The 22,621-nt window shown below is 39.0% G+C and overlaps 1 protein-coding gene across 2 annotated transcripts; it reads right to left on the minus strand.

Moving 5' to 3' along the window:
- Window positions 1–224: 224 nt before the first annotated feature.
- On the minus strand, window positions 225–22,273 carry gdpd3a (glycerophosphodiester phosphodiesterase domain containing 3a). 2 transcript variants are annotated; one of them, XM_034190303.1, is made up of 12 exons: window positions 22,200–22,239; window positions 21,937–22,111; window positions 14,662–14,859; window positions 12,008–12,050; window positions 11,777–11,912; window positions 10,437–10,482; window positions 9,592–9,710; window positions 9,397–9,486; window positions 5,822–5,955; window positions 4,458–4,517; window positions 4,194–4,245; window positions 225–893 (listed from the first exon to the last, which is right to left on the minus strand). In XM_034190303.1, the coding sequence occupies exons 3-12, from the start codon at window positions 14,804–14,806 to the stop codon at window positions 765–767; spliced, it is 954 nt and encodes a 317-aa protein (XP_034046194.1). In that variant the 5' UTR covers window positions 14,807–14,859; window positions 21,937–22,111; window positions 22,200–22,239; the 3' UTR covers window positions 225–764. The 2 variants fall into 2 exon arrangements, with proteins under 2 accessions (XP_034046194.1, XP_034046193.1); XM_034190302.1 differs by having other exon boundaries at window positions 21,937–22,273.
- Between the last annotated feature and the right edge of the window lie 348 nt (window positions 22,274–22,621).

Genomic DNA, 22,621 nt, shown 5'->3' on the forward strand with positions numbered 1-22,621 from the left:
CTGGTGTTTTTAATAAATTTGCAGAAATCTCAAAAAATTTCACAATGTCATTTTGGGAAATTGTGTGTAGAATTTTGAATTTCATTCATTTTGCAATAAGGCTGTAACCTAACAAAATGTGGGGAAAAAAGTGCTGTGAATACTCTCGGGATGCGCTGTTATGGAAAAAAAAAAAAAACAGCAGTAATCCTTACATTTACTTTGACTTCTGTTTTATTGCAGACAGTATCATACGTATTCCATGTTTCATCTGGTATACCACATTTAATTTCTTCATATACGAGGTACAGCCATTGGAATAATAAATATTATTAATAAAAATCAGCTGCTCATAAAAATCCTAGTGGAAACACTGAAATTTATCATGTTATAAGGCTGGTTCTTGCAGTGCCAGAACAGAGAGGAAAAAAGAGACCAGTAATTATTTTGAATCTGATTTGTCTCAAAAGGTAATGAGGTCCCCCCCATAAAAAAATGTCACTGAATGTCACTGTGCTTTTTAAGTTATTGAATCATGTGGCCTCTTATGCTACTGGAGGTCAGGTGTAAAAAAGACATTTGGTTTCCAAGTGATGCTGTACCGGGCTTGAGACCAACACCTCTGTCCGATTTCATCATGGTCGACTAAAGACACAGTGGATTTGTAGGACTCCTTGCTCCTCCTGGTGACATGCTGCATTCGATTGCTGTTACTTTCCCAGGATTTTTCTCTTTCAGTCAGGAAGAAAATATATAAGTTGCAGTTTCTGCTTGGATGTGACAGGTCAAATCTGAAGTTTATGTCTGGAAAGGTAGGTGGATAGAACAGATGGATAGTCAGTCATCACCCCTGTAGCCCCGATGTCAAATGCAGCCTTTATGTCCTCCTCTTCATTGCACACAAACAAATGCACCTGCAATTACAGAAGCAGCAGTTCAAGTCAAAGTTACCATATCACACTTTTGTCCCATTGTATTTTTGCAGATGATGATGACAAACAGGTCAATTTTTGATGACTAAATGTGCTAAGGCCCACCGTGACTTTACAGTTCTGACTAAAATTGTGGACATTTTGTGGAAACTGCTCCTGCAGCAGTGCAATTATCAGCAAAAGCAAAAATTCAGGTTTTCAACATGTTAATTGAGCAACATTAGGAGTTTTTTCCCCCCTTTAGAAGATATAGGCACTGCCAAAAATGTGTAATTTGCAACGCAAGTTCCAATCACATTTTAAAAGCACAGTAAGGGGTGTTTGATCAGTGGGGTCACTGTAAATTAACAGTCAATCATTTTATTTGTGCCTCATCTTCAACCTGCACACACGATAATTTGTGTTCACACACTGAGCTCAGGTGTGACACACTTCAATTAGTAAAAGCACAAAAATGAAAAGTTTATAAAGTAGGAATGACTTTCAGTATTACTGTGGGACCTTACAGATATTATATATTACATAATATTAACATCACATAATATTACATATAATTAATATACGATGCATTCAAAGTATTCACAGCGCCTCACTTTTTCCACATTGTTATGTTACAACCTTATTCCAAAATGGAATAAATTCACTTTTTCCCTCAAAATTCTACTCACAACACCCCATAATGGCAAAATGAACAAAGTTTTTTTTATTTTTTTATTTTTTTATTTTTTATTTTTGGCAAATCTATTCAAAATAAGAAACTGAGAAATCACATGTATATACTTTGCTCAGTACTTTGTTGATGCACCTTTGGCAGCAATTACAGCCTCAAGTCTTCTTGAATATGATGCCACAAGCTTGGCACACTTATCTTTGGACAGTTTTGTCCATTCCTCTTTGCAGCACCTGTCAAGCTCCATTAGGTTGAAAGGGACTGTCGGCGCACAGCCATTTTCAGATCTCTCCAGAGATGTTCAGTCGGATTCAGGTCTTGACTCTGGCTGGGCCACTCAAGGACATTCACAGAGTTGTCCTGAAGCCACTCCTCTGATATCTTGGCTGTGTGTTTAGGGTCATTGTCCTGCTGAAAGATGAACCGTCACCCCAGTCTGAGGTCTAGAGCACTCTGGAGCAGGTTTTCATCCAGGATGTCTCTGTACATTGCTGCATTCATCTTTCCCTCAATCCTGACGAGTCTCCCAGTTCCTGCCGCTGAAAAATATCCCTACAGTGAAGCATGGTGGTGGCAGCATCATGCTGTGGGGATGTTTTTCAGAAACAGGAACTGGGCGATGACTGCCTGGTTTCCTCCAAACATGACACCTGGCATTCACGCCAAAGAGTTTAATCTTTGTCTCATCAGACCAGAGAATTTTGTTTCTCATACTCAGAGTCCTTCAGGTGCCTTTTGGCAAACTCCAGGTGGGCTGCCATGTGCCTTTTTACTAAGGAGTGGCTTCCATCTGGACACTCTACCATACAGGCCGGATTGGTGGATTGCTGCAGAGATGGTTGTCCATCTGGAAGGTTCTCTCTCCACAGAGGAATGCTGGAGCTCTGACAAAGTGACCATTGGATTCTTGGTCACCTCCATGACTAAGGCCCTTCTCACACAATCACTTAGTTTACACAGGCGACCAGCTCTCGGAAGAGTCCTGGTGGATCTGAACTTCTTCCATTTACAGATGATGGAGGCCACTGTGCTCATTGGGACTTTCAAAGCAGCAGAAATGTTTCTGTACTCTTCCCCAGATTTGTGCCTCAAGACAATCCTGTCTCTGAGGTCTACAGACAAGTCCTTTGACTTCATGCTTGGTTTGTGTTCTGACATGCACTGTCAACTGGGCTTTATATGTAGACAGGTCTGTGCTTTTCCAAATCATGTCCAATCAACTGAATTTACCCCGGGTGGACTCCAATTAAGCTGTAGAAACATCTCAAGGATGATCAGCAGAAACAGGAGTCACCTGAGCTCAATTTTGAGCTTCATGGCAAAGTCTGTGATTATGTACATGTGATTTCTTTTGTTGTTGTTTTTTAAATAAATTTGCAAAAAATCTCAACAAATCTTTTTTCACATTGTCATTATGGAGTATTGTGTGTAGAATTTTGAGGAAAAAACAATCAATCAATCAATCAATCAATTTTTTATATAGCGCCAAATCACAACAAACAGTTGCCCCAAGGCGCTTTGAACATTCATCCATTCATTCATTCATTCAAAACATTCATCCATTTTGGAATAAACCTGTAACATAACAAAAGGCGGAAAAAGTGAAGTGCTGTGAATACTTTCCGGATGCACTGTATCGTTTTAATTTATTTTTTTGAAACAGCAGGTTTTAAAATATGCATAGATTTGATATTTGAACTTAATTTGTTCTTATGTTTGTTTTACCTTCTTAGTTCTTATGTATTTTAACAAAAATAATGCAATTCACTTTTGAAATGTTTTAAAAAGAAAACCTGAAAGTGATATACAAATAAATTTATAATAATAATAAAATGATGATGTTGATGATGATGATGATGATTATTATTATTATTTGTCATTTTAGTAAAAAAAAAAAAAAAAAAAAAAAAAAAAAAAAAACAGCATGAATGACATGTCAAGATGATTACACTAACAAAAAACTGATTCTTGACCATCTTGGGCAACAGATATTAATTTAAGTCAGTAAATTTATGACAAAAAACATCTGATGATTTTAGATTCTTGTATGCTTTTGTGTGTTTTATATATTTAGAAATTTAATACCTTTGCATTTAATCTTGGTTGGAAGAAACAAGCATTTTAAGGTCAGTTTGGTCTTTTCTAAAGAGGTTTCTGATGCTGTATTATTAAAAATTAATAAAGATGGATGGAAGTTATTAAAGCGGTTGGCAGTTTTTAAACTGTGACAGATCTCTTTATTGCCTTTGCTAAGGATGTTACAGTTAATATAGAAAGTCTACATAACCTTTGGCTTTCACCTTTTTTAATTTCACAATGCAGTTTCAGTGAAGAATCAGGCTCCTCATCATTAAAATTGCTCAAATTATTCCCTTTAAATAATGCGTTGTGTAAATAATGTCAGCCTTTAGAATACCAAAGTAAATCACAATTTTTTTCTTTAGACAAGTCAGAGGATTGGTGCATGAACGTTTTCAAGTCATTGAATACTGTATGTCTTTAACTTACATCAAACATTAAGAAACAGTCAGTATGTTACAACATATATTTTCCTGTGTGATGAATCTATTTTTTGAGAATGTGCCTTTAAATGTGTAATAATGCTTTCATACCTGAATTCCACGAGCTGCGAGGTGTTTAAAAAGACTCTTCCTCATTGTTATTCTGCAATGATATCATCACAAAAACTCAGAAAAATCCAGTCTGCTGTAAATAAGATTCCCACAACTGAGATCTGTGCAATTAACATCCAGGTTTAAGCTTTTCTCTCAATAATGCTTAGAGGAGTTCTCCCTTAAGTCTGATTTCCAAACCAAGAAAGGGTAATCATCCGTTCAAACAAAATTTACAAAGATCCTCTCGGAGGCTTTGCTTACTTTTCCAACAGCATGACGACCAGCCTGTTCCTCAGAATGCTTTCTTCAGGTATGTACGTCCTTCAGCGCATAGAAAACGAGAGAGAACCAAACACATCACTGTGATAACTTCTCTCAGAATCAAGGTGAATTCAACCAGATATTATATATATATATATATATATATATATATATATATATATATATAAATTCCACCAAAAATGTGAGAAGAGTTAATTTCAGAATGCAGGCACCCAAGTATGAAACTGATGGGGTCTACACTCTAAAAACGGTTACTGTGTTCTCCTCAGTTTTTTGGTGAAACATTTTTGCACTTATAAACAGTGTTGTCAAAGTAACTTTGAAAAGTTACTTTTTTAGTTGTTTTATACAGTTACTTCATTAGCAGCTTTATGCAATTACTTTATTAGAAGCTGCCGAAAACTTGCAACTAATAAGTAATGTAATTAATAAGGTAACTAGTAATCTAACTTGGTTACTCTTAAGATTGAGCAATCAGCAAAGTATAATAGTTACTTTTCTGAGTATTAAATCTTAAAAATAACCATGTTAGATTATGAGTTACTTTTTTAATTACATTCAGCAGCTGCTGGCAATTTGTCTGCAGCTGCTAATGAAGTAACTGTATAAAGTAACTGTAAAATTTAAGTGTATAAAGTAACTCATGAAGTAACTTTTCAAAGTTACTTTGCCAACACTGCTTATAAATATTGAGTAAATTAAAAAGCTGTAAATCATTTAAATATACTTGATGATGTTGGTAACTCTAAGTAAAAATATTAAGTATATAAGTTCTTTCCAAATATTCTGAATGAAATTTACCAAACAAATTAACTATATTTCAAAAAAGCAAATGCTAATTTATTTCAATGAAATAAACTGAGATAATAAATGTAAAGTTAAGATAAAATGAACTGTTCAATTTTTAAGCATTTCATTTGGTATGTCCAACTCAAACAATCAGTTGTATGTATTTCAGAGATTTTATTAAGTCAGTATAGCTGTTTCTTACTGTGATATATACAAAGCCACTGAATTACTTTTTAGAGTGTAGCTTTGTTAATCAAGGGCCATAACTCTGGTAATTACCCAACTATAACAAGGACTTGTACCAAGTTACATGAAATTCCTCCAAAAATGTGGATAGCCAGACAGACAGACAGAGACAGACAGACAGATCACCACAACATAATCCCCCTTCGGGCCTTTGGCCAGCGGGGAGTAAAAAGTGAACATAAACTGTCTCTCTCTTCATTGCAACCGATTTGGGACTACATCAACCAATATTTGGTTTAGTTTTAGCAGGAAAGTCCTTGTTCACAGTGTAATGGTGCATGCACAAACACGCATGCCATCAGTCACACCTGTTGAAGATCCGTGGCAGGTAGAACTGGAGTACGCTTTCTCCCAGTGGCACAAAGGGAAGCAGGCCAATGTAGTACAGGAGCAGGACCAGCACACCTCGGATCAAAGTGAAGCTGTACGGCATGGAGCTGTTCTATGGGGGGGAACACCAACAAAAAGGCTGAGTGAGGGTCACCACAACAGTGACATTTACTGAACGTTAAGAGTGGCATTAAATTAACAAAACCTACAGTATGTAGCTGTAACACCTTTCCTGATTTTTTTTTTAAAAATTAGTGTTTTGTTTAACCCGGGTAGGTATGCAGTGCAAATGTACCTCATGTCCAAAACCTCTGCAGCCGAATCTAATTTGCGATATTTGCCCCTAAATTGGCTTTTCAATGTCAGATTTGTCAGTTACATCAGCTATAAACGCTACAACCAACAATCAAATAAACTGCACACAGAATCCAACTGATAAAGAAATATAATAAACTAGCGTGTTGCCCATGGGGATCCATGGGCTCTAGATTGGGTAGTGTTTATAATATAGGTAGCTGGCAATTTTCAAGCTTGTAAAATGAGTTGGAATTGTCTGTGAGTCCAGAATGCTTTTAAGACCTTAGACATCAGTAGTTTTTAGAATAAAAACTCAACCCTTTTATTTCCTCTTAATTACATTTTTTATGTTAATTTACTGTCTTAATGTATTTATAAATTGTTTAGGTTCTTGTTATTATGAAACACGATTATCATCATCATGATTATTTTGCAGGGGTGGTGGCCAAGTGGTTAATGCGCTTGGTTTCAGTGCAGAAGGTTCCAGGTTCAAATACCACCCCTGCCACATTTCTCCATGTAATGTGGAGTTGCGTCAGGAAGGGCATCCGGCGTAAAACTTGTGCCAATTCAACATGCAGATCCACCTTGGATTTGCTGTGGCGACTCCGAGTGCAAACAAGGGAGCAGCCGAAGGGACTTACTATTATCATTATGATTATTTTATTTTATTATTACTTCTATTTTGTCATTTATTTTTAAATGGACTACAATGGAAATAAGTGTTTTTACTTTCTTGTGTCATACATATATTTTTAACACATTTACAATTGTAGAGAAGCTTGAATCTTCGACTGGACTGGGTTGCTTGACACGAGGACGTTTCGCTTCAAATCGCAGAAGCTTCCTCAGCTAAAATTCTTGCTCTGGTGGTCTGACTTCTGTCTTGACTCTTGTCGAGAAGAATGATCTGAAGTCACAAAAGCTGGAGTTTTAAACCTAACCAGACCCCTCCTAACGAGAGGCAGACTGCTAAGGCTAGTGACTAAACAATAGCTCTAATTAACAGTAAACATAACAGTCTGTCAGAGTCAGAAGCTGGGGACCTCCGACTAAGAGTCACAGCAGTGCTGAACAGTGCTAAGCCTCCTCCGTCCAACATCACAGGAGAAGAATGGCAAGCTTTGTCAGCACTGCAAAAGGACCAAAGCATCCTTATCCTGCCAGCGGATAAAGGCAGATGCACGGTGGTCCTGAACACATCGGACTACGAGGCCAAGATCAACAACTTGCTCAGTGACTCCAATACATACGAACGTCTGAAGAGAGACCCCATGAGCGGCTATAAGAAGAAAATCATTAGCTACCTCCAAAACCTGGAGAAAGAGGGACTCATCGACAGGCAGACATACTACAGACTGTACCCTGGGGATGCCACTCCGTGCATCTATGGACTGCACAAAATCCACAAACAGGACATGCCATTCAGGCCTATTGTATGTAGCACAGATTCCATCACGTACAATTTGGCTAAGCACCTCAAGTGGATTTTGGCTCCTCTAGTGGGTAACTCAGACCACCATGTGGAAAACGCACAAGATTTTGTGAACAAGATCAAGAACCTGCAGCTGGAGGCAGATGAAACAATCGTGTCATTTGATGTGACTTCGTTGTTCACCGGCATCCCTACCGCTGAGGCCGTCTCAGCGGTGAGGCAGAGACTGCTGGAGGATGTGTCTCTACTTGAAAGGACCACCATTGTTAGCTAATATTCATAGTTTCTCCAAAAATATTAGTACTATCAATTTTCCATTTTGGCGGCATTCATCCTTGACCCAAAATACCAAATGGCAAATGTCAGCTCTACCCAGTTTGTTCATGATGGAAGTTATACATATGAACGTACGCAGAGCTTTTTGTCTTTTCTGCATTCTGCTGCAAGTAGGTGCTTTTCATTTTACATACACACAAACAGAGATGGTGGCGGAAGACATCAAACGCACTACACTTCTCACTCATGGTAACGGCAACATGACACTTAACTAAACTGACTAAACCAATTGAACTACAAAAACACAATAAATCAATAACATTAGCAACACTGTTAAACAAACATGAACCATAATAACATTTAAACTGCAAAACCCCGAACTGCCATGGTGCATTGCAGAACAACATCCACTATTCATTGTTGTCAGCTAATAGCCGTAGTTTCTCCAATATTAGTCCTATTAACTTTCGTTTGTCGCAGCATTCATCCTCGACCCAAAAAACATAAACATACCAGATGGCAAATGTCACCTCTTCCCAGTTTCTCCATAATCAAAGCCACACACACACCTGCATATTCATGCCACTTGGCTGTTATAATATAGATGACATCTTATACAGACCTAAGAACTACTAATGTGTTGGGTCTTACTAAAGCACAGTTTGACTTACAGACCAGGAATATCCAAGAATGTGCAGGGTATTACTAAAGAATATTTTAACTGACAGACCAAGAGGATCCGACCTTTGGATGTGGACTCTGGATTATTATTTTAGGACTCAATGTAGGAGCGTCTTATTTGTTCCATATACTTCTTTCAGTCAGACCAGCTTTACGCTGTTTCTTTTGCTATGATTCTCCAAAATTTGCATACAGTTCCAAATGTCCTACATTTGTTTAGCCCAGCTAACTCGCTAACCTCTGAGAACTGTCCTCCAGGCAGGCTATGTGCCCCTCTGCCTCATCCAGCCTCCCTTGTGTAGCTTCCACCGCTGTTGTAAGTTCTGTAATCTTTACTCTATAATTCCTTAATCATAGACACATCCATAGCGACATTCTGCAGTCTAGCATTCATTTTAGCAATTTCAGCAAGCAATTTATCCTTGCCAATCATTGACTGTGATGTGCCTGGGGCAGGACAATCTTCCACTTCTCTTCATCTTCTTGTGCAGGGCTCCTCCAGGTAGTAACACGGCCTGTAGTTTTAAAGTACTCTGATGTCAACATTATGTCGTATTTTAGGTGGAATTTATGTTTCACTGAGATACCAGAGCAATATTTATTGATAACATAAGATCTCTTGATTTACCTTATTATCACATTTTAGTCGTGGAAGAGCTAAACGCCGCCATCTTGTTCGTCATCCCCATATGACTCCAGTTTGTAAATTTTTAATAAATTTGCAAAGTCATTAGTCATTATGGGGTATTGTGTGTAAAATTTTGAGGAAAAAATAAATTTCATCCATTTTGAAATATGGCCGTAACACATCAAAATGTGGAAAAAGTGAAGTGCTGTGAATGCTTTTTGGAGGCAGTGTAATACCGTTTTGCGACATGTCTTCATAACTTTGGATTTTACTGATGCCCAGAGAGTGATGTGTTCCCGGTTGTAATGTTTTATCAAGTCCGACACCTGCAGACAGACACGCACAGTCACAGACAGGACAAATAATAAGTTGTTAAAGAAAGCATACCATAATAACTTCAGTCAACAAGCACTTGGAACACCAGTTTGCACCTTTTGGATCAGCTGTGTGTTGTTCTCTTTGATCTCAATGCTGATGGGCATCTCTGGGAACTTTATGAACACATCTTCCAGCAGGGCAATGGATCTGTCTGCACCGCTGCTGTAGTGACCTACAGAATTACAGCAGTGACCATGAGTCTACCTACTTCTACATAACTTTAGTGGGCACAGCTAACCAAAAAGTTAGCTTTGATAACCAGTAATCTGCCGACAGAAAAGCTGTGATAACCACATAAACTGCTTAAACATTTAGCTGAAGCTACTGCTAATTTAAGCACTTGTTAAGTGTTTGCTAAATTTTATGATAGAGTTTTATCTTTGGCTTTGTTTTTTGGCTCTAAAACCCTGAAAAAAAGACTAAAGAGATGAAATTTTAAAGTTATTGTGTAAACATGGATGTTACCAAAAAGGGTTAGCATGCAGAGATCAGATACAATCATGAGGTACGTGCATGATTAAATGAACAATTTTAACGTTACGTTTCTAATCAACATATACTAGTGACGCTTGTTGTCTTGGCGCCATATGTCCGTTTCATGATTTATAAGCTCCAACAGTAACAAACATGTATAATTTTAGTATTTACAAAAGTTTTTTACCTTTAAACTTTATTATTTCATTTTATTTTTTAAAGCTAGCTGAATTAAAGTTAACATAGCTAACTTTAGTGGTAGGTATTTGGTGTGCTAATGGTTTTCAAAGCTAGCTGAAAAGCTAATCTGCTTCATTACTTGGCTGTTAGCTGATTTGCTTAACTGTGGCCACCACTTAGACATCAAGTTTTTATGATTTTTCCATCACAACTGAGATCTTAAGACAGCTGGGAGGACAATCACCTGCGTAAAATGTCACCTCGAGACTCTCCTTATACAAAGGCAAATCCTGCAAGCAGATGGACAGACAAAGATTATGGTAGAAAACTGACAACACATTTAGGTGAAGCGTATAATCATGGAAATTGTTTATGTATGTACTACAGGAGTCAATGACTTACTATAAATATCATGTGGTAAATCATTTTTACGTGAGATTTACCCAAACATTCACTTTAAACAGATCATATTCTGTAAACTCATTATGTCCGCCAGGGCGTAATAAAATCATTGGTATTTGTTTATATATATATATATATATATATATATATATCAAGAAAATACAATAATCATAACCTTTGGATCATACCAGTCTGACAAGCAATAGATATAATTGTTGCCCCCCAAAAATCAGAGATATTATAGAGCTTACACAGCAAGAATAGATTAAGTTACAAGAGTAAAGGCTATGTTTTGGGCTGCATAAGACAAGCACAAGGCCAGAATTACAGAGTGAAGTATAAGGTGCACAGTACATTCACATGAAAGGCAGAGGCAAGCAAATGTGTATTACTTTACATACATTCAACACAAAATTAAAATGTTCTATCATGCTATAGATTTACAAATACAATATTGACTGAATACATGCGCATGACATGATGATTAATGCTACGCTGAGGCTCACCGCTCAGCGGTGGAGGCTCTGAGCTTCCAAATACCTCAGGTCACTACCTTGGACCAGGAGGACCAGTAACAAAATTGGTGCTACTGGTCCTGACCAACAGGCTCAAAAAATATTTCTCTAACCCTGGCAAGATGCTTTCTTGACACAACTATGTGTTGTTGAATGGATGCATGTGCTTCCTCCACCTTTTCTTCTTCTTTTTTTTTTTTTTTTTAAATATTTGGTTGTTGTCTTAATTTTGACTCCAGTCACTTCAAAGATATTAATCCAGTTTGAGGTCACGTGAGGTCGGAGACTGGTTGGGTGCCGTCATATCTATACTATACACTGATGTGGCCACATATAAATGGAAACATGCTGTGTGGTCAGTCTGGTCTGCAGTGGGAAGTTCAGATCCAGTCAGACACTTTTGAGGTTTGTAGCTGTCATCACTGATCATGAGAACTTTCTGAATGGAAGCAATCCCTGGTTTTACTCAGTGCAGGAATTCTGCTTTGAATTTTTCCTGGTAAGATGTCAATCGGTTAATATTTAAACATGACAACCTCTTCCATCAGTATTATGGGCTGCAAAAACAAATAATAAAAAAGGCTCCTTGTTCACTTTATACTTTATCAGCCAAATCATAACTACTGACCCACATGACCTCACTGGGTCATAGGACTTGCACTCCTACCTGTAGATCAACTGACGAGATAGTGACATTGTGGCCCGTCTCCCTCAGCAGATTCTCATCATGAGACACCACAACATGGCCATCGTGTGTCAGGTGACAGTCCAGCTCCAGCATATGTGTGCCTTGCTCTACAGCACTGCAGATAAATGTAAAATACATAATAAATATCTGACCTAAAAGTTCCATTTGACCCAGGGTGAGACACACAGGGGGCTTTGGTTTGGTACTCACTTTGTGAAAGCCTCCATGGTGTGTTCTATCTTCTCACCACAACCTGGTGATAAACACAGGGATCAGAGATCCACACAAACCTGGCCCACTTTTTAACACCTCCACATGAGAGTATATGGTTGGTACCTTTTCGCTTGTTGGCAGCAAATTTGGGGAGGAAGAGGACTTGATAACAAAAGTATTCCAAATAGATTTAAGGTTTGGACCCTATCAACCTCCAATTTTGACAATACTTATGTTTCATATGTTTTAGTGGGAAGTTGCGGTTTAATTTAAAGGACCCAAAACATCAGTTCTTATGAGTTGATTGTGTTATAACACTGCATCATCAGATAACTCAGAGGACTTCATGTATGCCCGAGTTTGAGCAAAAATAAATAAATAAAAATTCAACCCCTCAATAGCTTCAAATCATTTTGGCCGAGTTGGAGCTTGTAATACCCAACTTTCTGGAATGTTGTGAATGTGACACAGAGCTGGGGCATGGAGAAATGATGAACCAAGAGAATGTTGGTGCAGCACCACAGCGATCATACGCTGTTGCCGTGGATGGCCACATCCACCACACCATGGAACCTCCCTGGCTCATGGATGGCAACAACGCAGGCAGACAACTGGTCTATCCCCATATTTCAAAAGTAACCATCTTTCTGCCATAAATAGGTGAAACACGAATGTACCCCTGGCCTTTTCTAGCCACTGGGGTCCTCGGCACAAAGACGTGTGTGCTGGATCAAAACAGACTACATGCCCAAAATGTTGTAGCTGACACTCCCTCATAATACAAGTGATGCTCATTATACGAGTCTCTCCAAGGAGCCATTCATTTGACACAGTCATTCCAGTGGTACCCAAGGATCCTTCAAACAGATCTGATACCACAGACATCCAGTCCATGCCTTAGCTCACTTATTAGCATTCAGGTCTGACAACCACAAAGTAAGACAGGAGGCACCAGGACCCGAAAGACTTGACTTTCATTCTCCTGCATAGATATTGACATCGCCAAACAGTGACCTTATGACTCCATAAGCTCTTCCCAAGCATCTCTCAATCCCAGAGACCAAGGACTCGGAGATGCAAATGTCTCTACAAATTTGACAATTTTACTGCATACAGATACACTTCTGATGGCCGAGTCTAGGAGATCATTGAAAGCCCCAATCCAATATTGTTCCAGGACAACCGCAAACCCAGACTTGGCTTCTCAAGTGCTGTAATCAAGTCATACATCTTTGTGTTCCCGGTGAGATTTGAACATTACCTCACTCACAAGGCCAGTGCTCTACCAGGTCAGAATTCCTACTAGCCAGTAGAGCAGGAAAATATCTGGATTTCACCTTGCCACATAATCTCTCCACCATCTTTTGTCCTCATTGTGAGGTCACAAGCACATTTAAACATTAAGAACCTTCACCGGTGACTATTTGATCACTTGCAACCAACAACACCAATGTGTAATCAGTGGACATATTGATGAGGCTTCCACTGGGATTCAAACACCAGACTCCTCAGATCACGAGGTCAACATTCTACCATTTCAGTCAAAGGGGGTTCCCCGCTAGCCAAGGTAGTAGGAACATATTTTAATCTGGATTTTATCTTGCTACAAGGATATCCAATGATTCCTCACCAAGAAAGGCACCTAAGCTGCTGGTTTCTACACCTCAACACAAAGTCCAGGTGATCAATCAATCAATCAATTTTATTTATATAGCGCCAAATCACAACAAACAGTTGCCCCAAGGCGCTTTATATTGTAAGGCAAGGCCATACAATAATTACGTAAAAACCCCAACGGTCAAAACGACCCCCTGTGAGCAAGCACTTGGCGACAGTGGAAAGGAAAAACTCCCTTTTAACAGGAAGAAACCTCCAGCAGAACCAGGCTCAGGGAGGGGCAGTCTTCTGCTGGGACTGGTTGGGGCTGAGGGAGAGAACCAGGAAAAAGACATGCTGTGGAGGGGAGCAGAGATCAATCACTAATGATTAAATGCAGAGTGGTGCATACAGAGCAAAAAGAGAAAGAAACACTCAGTGCATCATGGGAACCCCCCAGCAGTCTAAGTCTATAGCAGCATAACTAAGGGATGGTTCAGGGTCACCTGATCCAGCCCTAACTATAAGCTTTAGCAAAAAGGAAAGTTTTAAGCCTAATCTTAAAAGTAGAGAGGGTGTCTGTCTCCCTGATCTGAATTGGGAGCTGGTTCCACAGGAGAGGAGCCTGAAAGCTGAAGGCTCTGCCTCCCATTCTACTCTTACGAACCCTAGTTCCTAGGGTTCGTAAGAGTAGAATGAATGAGCGCTGAAGAGTCTGAGTGAGGCAGTTCTTTTTGTTGAGCAAGTTACTCTCTCACCCTCACCTACTTGTCAAACATTTGTTCAATCAGACACACAACAGGAACATTTGTTTGGATTCCTCACCTCAAGGGGCCACTTTGTAACAAGAAGTGAGCCTTGAAAAATTTGTAGAAAAAAAAAAATACTCCCGAGTTAGCAGGAAATAAAAAAAACATCCAGGCATCAGTCTTCTATCTTGACAACCTGGATGTCCTTTTAATTTAAGGGTGTCTGTTACAACGTGCTGATGTTTTGGACCCTAGAGGTCACAAACTGTTTTTAATCACCTGAGCATCACCAAACACTCTTCTTACCTCCTCTGTGGGAGATGTGCATGCAGCAGAAAGCCATGCGTTTCCTCCTGTGGAGAATGTGGGGGTTTTTCAGCAGGTATTCGGAGATGAGGGTGTATCCGCCCAGGATGGGAAGGATCAGGATCAAGTAAAGAAGGCTGATCATCTTTTCCTACAAACAGATCTGGTAAGAACTTTAGTCCTCGTGAGATCTCATGTCTATATATACAGAGAGAGAGCAAGAGAGCGAGAGAGAGAGAGAAACCCTGTGACTATTTCAGAATTTTCTTTCACTGTTACAAGAGAAGAAGCAACCAAAAAAAAAAAAAACTTGACAGACTGGTAAGACCGAAGGAATATCCCACAAATGTAGCCTACCTTTGCCCTTACGTAAAAACAGTGTATTTGAGAGCTGTAAAAATAAGTTAATGAAGCACCAGGGGACGTGCTGGAGCTCACCTCCCTCTTTATGGCCGCGCCACACCTGCAGCAGCAGCAGCAAGTTTCACTCTTTATGCTGTGCTTTTGTTTCGCTACCGCTCTCACACCTACACGCCGAATGATCCAAACTTATTGGAAATAATAATAATAATAATAACTTATTGGGAATTTCCTATTGCAGTTAATACACACTCAGATCACACACACGCACAAAAAAAGAGGAAGAGTTGGCTTCCATCAGCTCTTCCAGATTTTTCACACTGATGTCCAGTTGACATTTAAACCTCAGAGTGGTGATCGCAGCCTGATGTCTCAGCAGATGATCAAAGGCAGGATTGTGACACTGCAGGTTTCTTAGAATTAGTGTATTTAACAAAGAATATGATGTGCAGGCATGCAAAAACAAGATTGAAACAAGAACAGTCAGAGATTTCTGATGTCCACCAATCTGAATCTGGATCACATCCAAAATTCAGTGGAGTCTTCCATGGCCTAATATCTATCTGTGATGCAAATTTGGTGAGGATCTGTGAAGTAGTTTTGAAAAACCCTTCAAAGCCTATGTAAAGAGAAATCTTGATCCAGGACCTCCAAAATTTAATGGAGTCTTTCTTAGCCTAATATGGACTTGTGGTGAAAATTTTGTCAAACTCTGTGCAGTAGCTTTGACGTAATCCTGCTAACAGAAATCCTTCAATGCCTATATAAGTGAAAGTTGATCCAGAATACTGATCCGGATTCAGATCACCTCCAAGATGTAATGGGTTCTTCTGTGGCCTAATATGTATTTGTGGTGAAAATTCTGTCAAAATCTGTGAAGTAGTTTTGACGTAATCCTTCAATGCCTATATAAAGTGAAAGTTTATCCAGAATCCTGATCCAGATTCAGATCACCTCCAAGATTCAATGGGTTCTTCCATGGCCTAATATATATCTGTGGTGAAAATTTTGTCAAAATCCGTGCAGTAGTTTTGACGTAATCCTGCTAACAGTAATCCTTCAATGCCTATATAAAGTGAAAGTTGATCCAGAATCCCAATCGGGATTTGGATCACCTCCAAGATTTAATGGGTACGTCCGTGGCCTAGTATGTATCTGTGGTCTCAAAATCTGTGAAGTAGTTTTGACATAATCCTTCAATGCCTATATAAAGTGAAAGTTGATCCAGAATCCTGATCCAGAGTCACCTCCAAGATTTAATAGGTTCTTCCGTGGCCTAATATGTATCTGTGGCGAAAATTTTGTCAAACTCTGTGCAGTAGTTTTGATGTAATCCTGCTAACAGTAATCCTTCAATGCCTATATAAAGTGAAAGTTGATCCAGAATCCTGATCCAGATTCAGATCACCTCCAAGATTTAATGGGTTCTTCCGTGGCCTAATATGTATTTGTGGTGAAAATTCTGTCAAAATCTGTGAAGTAGTTTTGACATAATCCTTCAATGCCTATATAAAGTGAAAGTTGATCCAGAATCCTGATCCAGAGTCACCTCCAAGATTTAATAGGTTCTTCCGTGGCCTAATATGTATCTGTGGCGAAAATTTTGTCAAAATCTGTGCGGTAGTTTTGATGTAATCCTGCTAACAGTAATCCTTCAATGCCTATATAAAGTGAAAGTTGATCCAGAATCCTGATCCAGATTCAGATCACCTCCAAGATTTAATGGATACTAATATGTATGTGGTGAAAATTGTCAAAATCTGTGAAGTAGTTTTGACGTTATCCTTCAATGCCTATATAAAGTGAAAGTTTATCCAGAATCCTGATCCAGATTCAGATCACCTCCAAGATTCAATGGGTTCTTCCATGGCCTAATATATATCTGTGGTGAAAATTTTGTCAAAATCTGTGCAGTAGTTTTGACGTAATCCTGCTAACAGTAATCCTTCAATGCCTATATAAAGTGAAAGTTGATCCAGAATCCCAATCGGGATTTGGATCACCTCCAAGATTTAATGGGTACGTCCGTGGCCTAGTATGTATCTGTGGTCTCAAAATCTGTGAAGTAGTTTTGACGTAATCCTTCAATGCCTATATAAAGTGAAAGTTGATCCAGAATCCTGATCCAGATCACCTCCAAGATTTAATAGGTTCTTCCGTGGCCTAATATGTATCTGTGGCGAAAATTTTGTCAAACTCTGTGCAGTAGTTTTGATGTAATCCTGCTAACAGTAATCCTTCAATGCCTATATAAAGTGAAAGTTGATCCAGAATCCTGATCCAGATTCAGATCACCTCCAAGATTTAATGGATACTAATATGTATGTGGTGAAAATTTTGTCAAAATCTGTGAAGTAGTTTTGATGTAATCCTGCTAACAGTAATCCTTCAATGCCTATATAAAGTGAAAGTTGATCCAGAATCCTGATCCAGATTCAGATCACCTCCAAGATTTAATGGATACTAATATGTATGTGGTGAAAATTTTGTCAAAATCTGTGAAGTAGTTTCGATGTAATCCTTCAATGGCTATATAAAGTGAAAGTTGATCCAGAATTCTGATCCGGATCCAGATCACCTCCAAGATTTAATAGGTTCTTCCGTGGCCTAATATGTATCTGTGGCGAAAATTTTGTCAAACTCTGTGCAGTAGTTTTGATGTAATCCTGCTAACAGTAATCCTTCAATGCCTATATAAAGTGAAAGTTGATCCAGAATCCTGATCCAGATTCAGATCACCTCCAAGATTTAATGGGTTCTTCCGTGGCCTAATATGTATTTGTGGTGAAAATTCTGTCAAAATCTGTGAAGTAGTTTTGACATAATCCTTCAATGCCTATATAAAGTGAAAGTTGATCCAGAATCCTGATCCAGAGTCACCTCCAAGATTTAATAGGTTCTTCCGTGGCCTAATATGTATCTGTGGCGAAAATTTTGTCAAACTCTGTGCAGTAGTTTTGATGTAATCCTGCTAACAGTAATCCTTCAATGCCTATATAAAGTGAAAGTTGATCCAGAATCCTGATCCAGATTCAGATCACCTCCAAGATTTAATGGGTTCTTCCGTGGCCTAATATGTATCTGTGGTGAAAATTTTGTCAAAATCTGTGCAGTAGTTTTGATGTAATCCTGCTAACAGTAATCCTTCAATGCCTATATAAAGTGAAAGTTGATCCAGAATCCTGATCCAGATTCAGATCACCTCCAAGATTTAATGGATACTAATATGTATGTGGTGAAAATTTTGTCAAAATCTGTGAAGTAGTTTTGACGTTATCCTTCAATGCCTATATAAAGTGAAAGTTTATCCAGAATCCTGATCCAGATTCAGATCACCTCCAAGATTCAATGGGTTCTTCCATGGCCTAATATATATCTGTGGTGAAAATTTTGTCAAAATCTGTGCAGTAGTTTTGACGTAATCCTGCTAACAGTAATCCTTCAATGCCTATATAAAGTGAAAGTTGATCCAGAATCCCAATCGGGATTTGGATCACCTCCAAGATTTAATGGGTACGTCCGTGGCCTAGTATGTATCTGTGGTCTCAAAATCTGTGAAGTAGTTTTGACGTAATCCTTCAATGCCTATATAAAGTGAAAGTTGATCCAGAATCCTGATCCAGATCACCTCCAAGATTTAATAGGTTCTTCCGTGGCCTAATATGTATCTGTGGCGAAAATTTTGTCAAACTCTGTGCAGTAGTTTTGATGTAATCCTGCTAACAGTAATCCTTCAATGCCTATATAAAGTGAAAGTTGATCCAGAATCCTGATCCAGATTCAGATCACCTCCAAGATTTAATGGATACTAATATGTATGTGGTGAAAATTTTGTCAAAATATGTGAAGTAGTTTCGACGTAATCCTTCAATGGCTATATAAAGTGAAAGTTGATCCAGAATTCTGATCCGGATCCAGATCACCTCCAAGATTTAATAGGTTCTTCCGTGGCCTAATATGTATCTGTGGCGAAAATTTTGTCAAACTCTGTGCAGTAGTTTTGATGTAATCCTGCTAACAGTAATCCTTCAATGCCTATATAAAGTGAAAGTTGATCCAGAATCCTGATCCTGATCCAGATCACCTCCAAGATTTAATAGGTTCTTCCGTGGCCTAATATGTATCTGTGGCGAAAATTTTGTCAAACTCTGTGCAGTAGTTTTGATGTAATCCTGCTAGCAGTAATCCTTCAATGCCTATATAAAGTGAAAGTTGATCCAGAATCCTGATCCAGATTCAGATCACCTCCAAGATTTAATGGATACTAATATGTATGTGGTGAAAATTTTGTCAAAATCTGTGAAGTAGTTTTGATGTAATCCTGCTAACAGTAATCCTTCAATGCCTATATAAAGTGAAAGTTGATCCAGAATCCTGATCCAGATTCAGATCACCTCCAGGATTTAATGGATACTAATATGTATGTGGTGAAAATTTTGTCAAAATCTGTGAAGTAGTTTCGACGTAATCCTTCAATGGCTATATAAAGTGAAAGTTGATCCAGAATTCTGATCCGGATTCAGATCACCTCCAAGATTCAATGGGTTTTTCCGTGGCCTAATATGTATCTGTGGTGAAAATTTTGTCAAAATCCGTGCAGTAGTTTTGACGTAATCCTGCTAACAGTAATCCTTCAGTGCCTATATAAAGTGAAAGGTGATCCAGAATCCTGATTCGGATCACCTCCAAGATTTAATGGATACTTTCCGTGGCCTAATACGTATATGTGGTGAAAATTTAATCAAAATCCGTGCAGTAGTTTTGACGTAATCTTGCCGACAAATAAATGCCGATGATTTTATTACGTCCTTGGCGGACGTAACAAAACACAAACTGCACGTTCTGGTACCACCGATACAAATATTTAATAACATAGAAAGGGTTTTCACCAAACCTGCCGTTTAGAATTCCAAGTTTGACCCATGAGGTCAGCAGGTCTGTGTGCTCACTGTGCATACATGTGGAGGACACAGAAAATGTGCACACACAGTCAGCAGACAGAACAATGGTATGGTTTTCAATGGTGACGCTGGAATGTGACAACTGTGTGAAAGGATGTGCATGACCAGATAACTGTTGCTGTATCCAGCATTTCTTTTCATTTTCGACACACTACAGTTTTGGGGATTATTTATTTTTGACAATAGTTTCCTTACAGAAACTGTTGTGTGACAGACAGAAAATGGTGTGCAGAAACATGTCACAGAGTTACGTGGAAATGTTGCACGGCTGGAAAAACAAGATGCCAAATGGTGATTGATATGCATGATCAGATATTAGCCTGTTCACTGGGCTCGAGAGTCATTTCAAAAGAAGTCACTGCCATTCAAATGTCACACTCTTCATAGCAAATATTAGAGTACTTAATGGTTTAATAACCAAAGCAAAATTTGTAACCACCTGTGTTGTTTGCATTATCTTCATAGTTTAGTCTTGCAAGAGGCAAACAAATCACTATACGAGGTCTGTCCATAAAGTATAGGTCCTTTTAATTTTTTTCAAAAACTATATGGATTTCATTCATGTTTTTACGTCAGACATGCTTGAACCCTCGTGCGCATGCGTGAGTTTTTCCACGCCTGTCGGTGACGTCATTCATCTGTGAGCTCTCCTTGTGGGAGGAGTCGTCCAGCCCCTCGTCGGAATTCCTTTGTCTGAGAAGTTGCTGAGAGACTGGCGCTTTGTTTGATCAAAATTTTTTCTAAACCTGTGAGACACATCGAAGTGGACACGGTTCGAAAAATTAAGCTGGTTTTCAGTGAAAATTTTAACGGCTGATGAGAGATTTTGAGGTGATACTGTCGCCTTAAGGACTTCCCACGGAGCGAGACGTCGCGCTGCGCTCTCAGGCGGCGTCATCAGCCTGTTTCAAGCTGAAAACCTCCACATTTCAGGCTCTATTGATCCAGGACGTCGTGAGAGAACAGAAGTTTCAGAAGAAGTCGGTTTCAGCATTTTATCCGGATATTCCACTGTTAAAGGAGATTTTTTTTAATGAAAGACGTGCGGACGGGTCCGCGCGTCGGCTCGCAGCCGCCGCAATGCTCCGCCACAGGAAAAACACCTCCGTTGGAAGCCTTAAGGACAAGTTGGAACATGTCCAGCTGTTAAACAATTTCTCATATACTCACTCCACTGAAAGCCATCAAAAGCCGCCTGGATTTTACAAATGGTTATCGTATATTGTAATATCAAATTAGTGTAGAATTACATTTCTCAAATATCGCAATATGTATTGTATTGGCACCTGGGTATCGTGATATGTATCGTATCGGGAGTCAAGTGTAATGTCTCAGGCCTACAAAACACCCACAGAGTAAGGGGATGCATTTTTTTTTATAAACTTTTCAGGTCTCTTTAGAACAGCTGAGTGAACATTTTCAGACAACTTTATTGATCCCAAAAAGGGCAATTACATATGTACCATGTAGCAGAGAATGTCTGTTGTGTTGCAGGTTGTGTTCCATTTTTCTCAATTTGCGAGATGCTTTGTTGATGCCCCCCCCCCCCCCCGCCATTTTTTAAATATTTGGTTATGTTGTTTTAATTTTGGCTCCAGTCACTTCAAAAACATTAATCCAGTTTGAGGTCACATGAGGTCGGGGACTGCTGGGGTGCCGTCATATCTATACTGTACATTGATGTGGCAACATATTTGTGGAAACATGCTGTGTGGTCAGTCTGGTCTGCAGTGGGAAGTTCAGATCCTGTCAAGACATGTTTGAGGTTTGTAGCTGACATCACTGATCATGAGAACTTTCTGAATGGAAGCAATTCTGATTTTACTTAAGATGTCAATCGGTTAATATTTAAATATGACAACCTCTTTCATCAGTATTATGGGCTGCAAAAACAAATAATAAAAAAGGCTCCTTGTTCACTTTATACTTTATCAGCCAAATCATAACTACTGACCCACATGACCTCACTGGGTCATAGGACTTGCACTCCTACGTGTAGATCAACTGACGACATAGTGACATTGTGGCCCGTCTCCCTCAGCAGATTCTCATCATGAGACACCACAACATGGCCATCGTGTGTCAGGAGACAGTCCAGCTCCAGCATATGTGTGCCTTGCTCTATGGCACTGCAGATAAATGTAAAATACATAAATATCTGACATAAGTTCCAAGCGACCCAGCATGACACGCAGGGAGCTTTAGTTTGGTACTCACTTTGTGAAAGCCTCCATGGTGTGTTCTATCTTCTCACAACCTAGTGATAAACACAGGGTTCAGAAATCCACACAAACCTGCCCCACCTTTTAACACCTCCACATGAGAGAATATGGTTGGTACCTTTTCGCTTGTTAGCAGCAAATTTGTGGAGGAAGAGGACTTGACAACAAAGGTTTTTGGTTAGATCCCCTATGAACCTCCAATTTTGACAATACTTACGATACTTACAATACTCATGTTTCCTACGCTTTAGTGGGAAGTCGCAGTTTAATTTGAAGGAACCAAAACATCAGTTCTTACGAGCTGACTGTGTTATAACACTGTCATCAGATAACTCAGAGGATTTCATGTAGGCCAGTGTTAGAGCTAAAATAAGTAAAGATTCAACCCTACAATAACGATAAATGCAATCCTACAAA

The sequence above is a fragment of the Thalassophryne amazonica genome, chromosome 16 (assembly GCF_902500255.1).
Source record: "Thalassophryne amazonica chromosome 16, fThaAma1.1, whole genome shotgun sequence".
Taxonomy (NCBI): Eukaryota; Metazoa; Chordata; class Actinopteri; order Batrachoidiformes; family Batrachoididae; genus Thalassophryne; species Thalassophryne amazonica.

Coding starts and splice junctions, on each gene's coding strand:
- gdpd3a (XM_034190302.1), bottom strand. CDS start 14,806: ATGATCAGCCTTCTTTACTTGATCCTGATCCTTCCCATCCTGGGCGGA. Junction 12,051..14,661: donor GCACATCTCCCACAGAGGAG/GTAAGAAGAGTG, acceptor GTTTATCACCAG/GTTGTGGTGAGAAGATAGAA. Junction 10,483..11,776: donor TCTCGTCAGTTGATCTACAG/GTAGGAGTGCAA, acceptor ATCTGCTTGCAG/GATTTGCCTTTGTATAAGGA.